The 8,968-nt window shown below is 36.3% G+C and overlaps 1 protein-coding gene across 2 annotated transcripts; it reads left to right on the forward strand.

Annotated features, from left to right (window-relative positions):
• The first annotated feature begins 1,534 nt into the window (after positions 1-1,534).
• On the forward strand, positions 1,535-7,416 carry ptgr2 (prostaglandin reductase 2). Of its 2 annotated transcripts, XM_022672913.2 has the most exons (9): positions 1,535-1,704; positions 1,862-1,980; positions 2,874-3,065; positions 3,174-3,344; positions 4,197-4,406; positions 4,518-4,639; positions 5,525-5,612; positions 7,031-7,070; positions 7,229-7,416. In XM_022672913.2, exons 1-9 carry the CDS (start codon positions 1,665-1,667, stop codon positions 7,291-7,293), a joined length of 1,047 nt encoding a protein of 348 aa, XP_022528634.2. In that variant the 5' UTR covers positions 1,535-1,664; the 3' UTR covers positions 7,294-7,416. The 2 variants fall into 2 exon arrangements, with proteins under 2 accessions (XP_022528634.2, XP_022528635.2); XM_022672914.2 differs by lacking the exon at positions 7,031-7,070.
• The last annotated feature ends 1,552 nt before the right edge of the window (positions 7,417-8,968 follow it).

Consider the following 8,968-nt stretch of genomic DNA (forward strand, 5'->3'; position numbering starts at 1 on the left):
TTTCATCGTCACTTCCTAGTTAGTAACATGAGCACAGCACTGGTGAAAAAAAATCGGATATTCCCAAATTTGGCTCTCCGGACCTTAAGTTCCCCGGGGAATGAATTCTTAACACTTTTACAGCAGCAAGACTTTTAACCAGAGCGTTTTTTTTTACACTAAACTGAACACTGAATAAATGAATGTGCATGGTGTAACGTTGAGGAGTGATTTCTACAGGCTTCTGCAGTTAAGGTCCCCCCCCCAAAAAAATATATATATAGGAGTGCATCTCAAATAAAATTGAATATCATTTAAAGTTACTTTATTTCAGCAATTCAGTTCAGAATGTAACAGTCATATTTTAGTAGATTATATATTATGTTTATATATTCGTTCATTTTTATTCAATTTCCCTTCAACTTTTGTGGTTGATGATTATGGCTAACAGCCAATGAAAACCCCAAAAATCCCCCTGATGATAACTTTTTAGCAGGACTTGACACACTACCAAAAGTACCAATCGATCTTATATTATATTTTAATTTTCTGAGACACTGATTTTTGGGTTTTCATTGGCTGTAAGCCATAACCATCAACAATTAAAGAAAGAAATGCAGTTTCACATTATAAACTGAATTACTGGATTACTATAATTACTAATATAAATATGTATGTTTGTGTTACTATTTTTATGACAGGCTTTACGGCCGTATCTAAATATCGATTAAATGTCAGAATTTTAACATTAACCGATTTCTATTAGGCAATGTTAAATAAAAAAAAAATGTTTTAAGAAAAAAAGGTTGTTTTTCCATCATCAACCTTAAAGAACGGAATGCTCTATTATGTTCTTTGTTATCAATTATGCCTCCTCTCAATGTTTCCCAGTCACACCAGTAATCTGAACTTTGTCCATGTGGTGGAAGAGCTGGAGGTTTTACACAGTAAGCAGGAAACACAAAAGATATAGTAGTTAATAAGTTTTTCATGTTTACACAGATAAAACTGCACCTCATACAAATTCTCATTCTCAAAACTCATTTTTACTTTGTTATATCTGTGTAATCCAACACATACACACACTTTCACAAAACCACTGAACACTCACAGCTCGGTGTACTGACGATTTGTGCCACCCTGTCAAACCGTGCTTCTCTAGTGTATTTTTAAAGATAAAAATACCATATTTAAGATTTCTCCTGGAAAAAGTCTCGGTAGGATATTTAGAAAGCCTGAATCAGTATAGCAGACTACAGTTAAAGGAATAGGGCTGATAAGAGCCCGTTTTTGTATTTTTTTATGTTTTTTATTATTTATTTCATTATTCGATGCCTTTTATACAATTGTTTCACTCAGACAGATAATAATTGGGTGTTCCGGTTGTTTAATGCATCAGAGTAAATCAGAAATACCATTAAAAACACATGAAAACATAAAAAAGTGGGTCCGCGCATGCGCACTGATGATAAAAAGCACATATCGACAGGTAGCACAACTCGACAGAACACCGGCTCTTATTATGGGTTTGCAGAAGCCAATCAAGGCACGAGTTGGCAGTCACGTGACTTTTAACACTACAGCTGGAAAGTTAGCAAGTTTAGCTGCAAAGCAGCAGCGCTTTATATGATTTATATATGTTCTCGAGCGCTTAGTCCTCGCCGTGGTTGTGAGTGTGGGTGAAGATGTTGGCGGTGAAAAGAGTCGTGCTGTCCTCTCGCCCAGGTGACCTAACACACTCAGACAGTGTAACACAGTGTTTATTTATCTGCTGTTAGTGTACAGAGAGCTGCTGCACCGCTGCTGTATCAGTTAACCTAGCTGTACTGTTAATAATCATCCGCAGAGATTTAATACAGACACTGTTTCTGTTTACCCCAAGGAAAAAATGGTCAACCAGTTCCCAGCAATTTCCGTGTGGAGGAGAGCAGCTTATCCACGGAGCTGAACGAGGGCGAGGTGCTGGTCAGGACCCTGTATCTCTCTGTTGACCCCTACATGGTGAGCATAACACGTCTTTATCTGGGTAACAGTAACTGTCAGTTTGATACTAGTCCTAATGTATGCATAGGTATGAAAAGGTATTGGTCAGGTATTTGAATTTTTTAGAAAATAAAGTTTACATATGTAGTTATGTGCCTCTGATGACCTCATCAGTGTTTGATATGAACCTGATGACCTCATGAGTTACAATTCAAGCTTAAAATTCAGTTTTAATTAGACACGTACCAATGTCTCAGTCTTGTACACTTACTTTCTTTGCCTGTTTATATTGATACAGTTTTATGTACAATGTTGAAAAATGTAATATATGTATATAATAATATATGTAAAAAAATATTTTTTATATAGTTATCTTTTGTATCTCTTCTTTGAAAAGCATCTCACTTCAATAATCAAGAGCAGACCAGTGTAAATGTCTGTGGTTTAAATAATATATTTGTTTCCTTCAAAATTCTCTTTAACAATGTTAAATTAATTTAGCAGCCGATGTAATGCACCAGATTCAAGTTTTAAGCATTTTAAGTAAAAAATCAGAGGATATGCCCTAACTTTTAATTGAAAGAATATTGTATTTCTATTCATTATTTTGTACAATTTATTTTAAAGCCATTTCTTTGGTTTTATGTGTTGAGTTGTATCACACACATCTCTCACCATTGTTAAAATGAAGAACAAATGTTTTCATGTGGTATCCTATTTTTTTCATGTGATATCATTATGTATTTATGTGGGCACAAATGAATTTATTAGCCAACATTTAATTCAATTCATCAGCTAATTATCAAACCCTTTGGCCAAGTGTGTGCGCCATGTGAATGGATAAAGCATAAATTTCTGTTTTTGATGTTGCAGAATGTTGAAATAATACTGGTTATTTTTGCTCTGTGTAGCGCTGTCGCATGAATGATGATACAGGTGCAGATTACCTGGCACCATGGAACCTGGAAGAGTGTGTTGATGGAGGTGGGGTGGGTGTTGTGGAGGCTAGCAAGAATGACTTACTAGCCACTGGTGACATAGTCACTTCATTCAACTGGCGCTGGCAAACTCATGATGTGTTTAATGGTAACATTTTACAGAAGGTATCTATTATTATTATTTATTATTATTATTATTATTATTATTATTATGGAAATGCCTAAACTACGCGTGCCTGTTGGATCATATTAAAGACATGCTCTTTCTTGCAGGTTGACCCTAGAATGGTTGATGGTCACCTGTCATATTTTCTGGGAACAGTAGGCATGCCTGGACTCACTGCACTTCTAGGTGTAAGAAAGAAAGGTCACGTAACGAAAGGAGCCAATCAGACCATGGTGATCAGTGGAGCAGCTGGAGCTTGTGGCTCACTTGCTGGACAGGTAACTTTTAGGTGTTCAGAAATACTCAAGGTTGTGTTACAGTTAGGTAAATTCTTAGATTTTGTTACTGCTGCAGTTGGAGGTCCAACAGTTAGTATTTAGTTTTTTGCTTGTGTGGTACCAGCCAAATTCAGTATTAACAAGGATCAGACACCTGTTTTGTTCAATGCTAAATTTCAATTTCCAAGTAGTCTGTCTTATCAGGGAAGAGCGAGGTCAACAGAGAATGGCTAGACTGGTTTAAGCTGACAGAAAGACTTACAGTAATTCAGATATTTGTTCTATACCTGCTGCCATGAGTAGAAAAACTGCAGAAGATCAAGTTGGGGTCCACTTCTTATGTCAGTAAAGAAAAAAAAAGCTGAGAGTTGGCATTGACTATAATAAGACTGGGGATGTGTAATTAGACACTGTACTTTACATTTAATGATTAATTGTAATTTTGGGTGACTTTTTTCCAACATCAAATATTTTACTTCACTACATTATGCAAAATTTGTTATTTATTTGGCTTATGTGTGCATAAAAACATTACCTTATGTCATAATAAAGGAAGCATAAAGCAAGCACACCCAAATAAGGAACATGGTTTGTGTACTTTGCCCACCGCTAAATTTACCCATTTTCTAAGAGCTACTTCCAGCATGATAAACCACAATATCATATAAATGTATGTAAAACTGTTATCAAAACTGGGCTTTCTGAGTCACTTTATTCTTGTTATTTATTTATATAGTCACTATTATTCTACACTCTAATACTTTTACCTTAACCACCATGACAGATTTACGGGTCAAGTCTGTTGTCAGACATGTTATCTCACTGTGGTCTTCTCGTCTGTTTTGCTGTAAGATTGGCAGGCTGGATGGCTGTGAAAGAGTGTTTGGGATCTGTGGTTCAGAGGAGAAGTGCCAGGCCCTGGTGTCAGATCTGGGCTTCACAGCAGCTGTGAATTATAAAAAGGGAGACATCTCGAAGGCTTTGAGAGACAGTTGTCCAAATGGAGTGGACATCTACTTTGACAATGTGGGAGGGCCCATCAGCGACACGGTCATCTCACAGGTAGAACTGATCCTCCCTCATACTTTTCTATGACATATTCTGTTCCAAATTTGTTTAAGCATGAGTAGCTCATAAACTAGGTGTTGAGTACAATTTCTCTCAACAATGCAGATGAACAACGAGGGTCATGTAATCCTGTGTGGTCAGATCTCTCAGTACAATAAAGACATACCCTATCCGCCTCCGTTGAGTGAACAGACTCAAGAAACTCTGCGAAGCAAAAACATCACAAGGTACCAATCCACGCAATATTTTGTCTTGCGGTTAATGACGGTTTGTGCTTTTAAACCATTCAAATTATTTCAAATTATTGAACACATTTTTAAAATTACCATATTTTTGCAGTATTATGTGCACCGGATTGTAAATCTCACTATCAATAAACATCTATTTTCTGGTCCATTTTAATACACAAGGTGCACTGGATTATAAGTACCATTTATGCGACACTAGCAAGGAACAGTGGTTTTGGCATGTTTTCCTTCTAATTTAGCAGGTCTTGCCACCAGTTGGTGAGAACTTTTAAAGCTAAGTAAAGTAAAGAAAAAAAAAAAGATTTTCTTTTTAAGTCAAATGAGCACTGAATGTAAATTTACACAGATTTCTTTCCTGACAACTGTTTATTTGGGTGAGTAAAGCACTTCTATTTATTTAGAGCAAACTTAGATTCCTGTTAATGGCTAAAGCTGCCCGACAGCGCTACACTGAGGAACCATGATAGTTCCAGTAAGCCAGGGTAATGCTAATGCTGCTCCTGCAGTGCTAGGCCGGGGTTAGCAGCGGGCTACAGGTCAATAATACTCACCTCTGAATGGCGAAAGAGCTACCACAGTTAGCATCTAATGCTAATACTGCTCCAGTCTTGGGTCTCTGTGCTGGAGAACTAAACTAAAACTCCTGTATAAAGCTGAACTTTAGCGAAGTGACTTTAATGCTCCTTATAACCTGACTGGTAAAATTCATAAATCAGGCGCGCCAGATTATAACAAGCACTTATGATTTTTGGGAAAATTAAAGGATTTAAGTGCACCTTATAGTGTGAAAAATACGGTAGCTCGCACTCTCTGCTGTTTGCACAGAAATGAAGAGCCAGTGTGATGCATTTCCTGTTTGTTTAGGGAAAGGTTTATGGTGCTGAACTACATGGACAAACATGAAGAAGGCCTCCTGCAGCTGAGTCAATGGGTGACGACCGGTCAAATTAAGGTAAGAAGGAAACTGTAGTAGAGGAAGTTAGCATAAACATGTGCTGGAATGTAACAGTGCACAGAAATCACGCTTGGTTTCACACCACAGTTCAGAGCTCATGGTTTGGTACTGTGTTAAAACTGTGGGGGAAGTTTTAGTCTCCTTTTAAACATTAATCAGCTTGAGCTAACCTTAACATGGCATGTTGCTAAAAGCTTACAGATACAAGCAGGATTTTGCAAACATATTCAGGACAAGACTCCCTGTATCTACTTTTACTCAGGTGTACTGCTTTTTATAAATATTAAACTAATTCAGTACCAGTGTCAAAAGAACCAGGCGTTGTAGATTAATACTAAATCATGTATGAAGAAAAACATACTTAACTAAACATACTAAACCAGAATATGATTCATATTTTAGACTTTTCAAAGTAGGCACCCCCTTTTTTTTTATAAATGACAGCTTTGCACTGCTTGGTATTTTCTCACTCAGCTTTATGAGGTAGAGTCACCTGGAATGGCTTTCAGTTAACAGCTGTGCCTTGAATTTCTTGCCTTCCTAATGTATTTGAGAGCATCAGTTGTAAAGTTGTGAAGAGGTAGAGTTGGTATACAGTAAATAGCCCTGTTTGAATAATGTTCTAATCAATATTATGGCAAAAATACTCAACTAAGTAAAGAAAAAAAGGCTTTAAGGTATGAAGGTCAGTCATTCTGAAAATTTTCAAGAACTTTGAAAAGTATCCTCAAGTGCAGTCACAAAGACTGTCAAAAACGCTATGATGAAACTGGCTCTCATCAGGACCACCCCAAGAAAGGAAGACCATGATTTACCTCTGTTGCACAGGATAAGTTCATTAGAGTTACCAGCCTCAGAAACTGCAAGTTAACAGCTCCCCAGATAAGAGCACCTAAATGCTTCACAGAACATTTTGGATTGTTTAACACTTTTAAGTTACATGATTGTTGTGTGTTCCTTCATAGTCTGGATGACTTCAGTATTTATGTATAATGTAAAAATAAAATAAAATACCTGATGGTAATTGGGTGGTAAGTAGCTGACTGTTTTGAAATAGCATACAGCTATCTGAATGTTTTATAAGAATACTGTCAGCTCAGGTGTGATGTTATTCGCAGCTACAACTTTTAACTTGTGAGGTAAATAAAGCACAGCATAACCCTAATTATGAGTCAGAAGCACGACTCATCAGTTTTCAAGTGGAAGACAAGCTTGTGAACTTTGGTTGTACATTACATTCACTAATCTTCACACATGTCTAAAAACAACACATACCCTTTGTTGTCTGTGCGCACCAAACCATGACTCATCTACCATAAAGTTTTGGAATGAATACACCAATAGTGTGCATACATAAATGTATTATAATGCAGGGAAAAATTCTATTGTTTTTTTTTTTTTTTTTTTTTTTTCAGGTTTTGGAAACTGTAGTGAATGGAATAGAAAATATGGGTGGTAAGAATGAAACCATTATCATATATATATATATATATATATATATATATATATATATATATATATATATATATATATATATATATATATTTTTTTTTTTTTTTATACAGTATTTGTTACAATCTTATTTTTTTTTAATGGTTGCTTTTATATTATAGTGGCCTTTTGCTCCATGATGACCGGAGGCAACATTGGAAAGCAAATTGTCAAAATTGCAGACTGAGCCACACTTCTCCAACAGAGGGTACTCTATTTTCTGCCTACAACTGACCTGGGACTTTATTTTACTATACACACCATAGAAACTTTGTTTGGTACATAACAACTGTAATGCACTCACTCATTTGTGCCTAACAAAACAGTAAATGTAATATTTATTAAAAAAAAAAAAATGAGATAATGTAATGTTTGACATAATGTAAATGGAATAGAATAATCAAAGTTACATGTATTTTCTATTAAGAAATGGTAAATTGTGGGTGTTCCTGATCAAAATGTCAGTTAACCTGCAGTGTTTTGAAAAAGTAATCATACCTCTTGAACTGTTCCACTGTTTATTTGTGGCACCCCTACAAATTTAAATATATTTAATTGGGATTTTATGAGATAGACTAACTCAAAATAGTAAGTTATTGTGACATAAAAAGAAAAGGATGCAAATAATTATGCAGAATGCTAAGGAGGAAAACAATTAAACTAAACCACCATCAGAAACTCATTCCCACAGCATGATTTTTCCACCACCATGTTTCACTGTGGCAGTGATTTTTCTTTTTTAGCAGGGAGGGGGAATCTGTTAAGAGTTGATAGGGAGATGGATGGAGATAAATACAAGACAATTCTGGAGGAAAAGCTGTTCGAGGCTACAACAATTTAAGACTGGTGTAGAGTTTCACCTTCCAGCAGGACAATGATCCTAAACACACAGCCACATTGGAATGGTTTAGAACAAGCAATATTAATGTGTTAGAATGGCCTATTAAGAATTGGTGGCAAGTCTTACATGGCTGTTTACAGATGCTTTCCATCCAGGCTGTACAGACCTATTATTTAATAAAAATGTTTTTTTAAGAATAGCTAAACACAGCGCTGCAAGTCAAACGCGGACAAATGGAGGAGCTCACACACCGCCAGAGCTGCATGATTATAAAATTCTAACTGCTGCACCTTTCTTTAAACAGTTTAATTTGTAACTCACAAGGTTATAATACTTTTGAAATTTTCATTATAGTTTAATTTTATTTTGTTTTCACTTTTTTCCTCCAATTCGGTTAGCTTTAATTCGTTTTCAGAGTGGGTTTGCTAGTTTTTATTCACATTAGAGAGCTCAATCTGAGAAACACTTAAACAAATTCAATAAACTTTACAGGTTTCACTGATTTTCACCAAAATTATTAACTATGAGTGAGTAAGAGAGAGAGAGAGAGAAAAAGAGATTTATCAGTTTATCCTTCCGCGTGGGGTGTTCAGGTGTATGAGCTACTCACAGGTATTTAAAAGCTGTGTGGTGTTTATTCCACTGTCTCTCCTGTTTCACTACAGAACACATACTTTTATCTCCCTCACGCTCATATTCTAATCCCATTCTGCAGCTTGCTCAGGGTTTTCTGTCCTTATTTCGCGGCAGAATCCGGCTCCGTGTGCACGTGCAGCACAACACCGTGCGCAGTAAAACTGCTGGAGTAGAAACAGCACTTATTAATAAAGTAACAAACACGAAAACAAAGGTTTTCTATCAGTAATTTCAGACTATTTTCTGGAGCCTGACCCGACCCAGGCCCAAGGATTGAGGTGGGGAATCTCGGCCCGACCCGTGTTCAGGTCGGGTTCGGGCAGAGAATCTAAGCTCTACTTTGTGTTGGTCAATCACATAAAATCCCAATAAAATATATATGAGG

The sequence above is a fragment of the Astyanax mexicanus genome, chromosome 14, assembly GCF_023375975.1.
Source record: "Astyanax mexicanus isolate ESR-SI-001 chromosome 14, AstMex3_surface, whole genome shotgun sequence".
NCBI lineage: Eukaryota > Metazoa > Chordata > Actinopteri > Characiformes > Acestrorhamphidae > Astyanax > Astyanax mexicanus.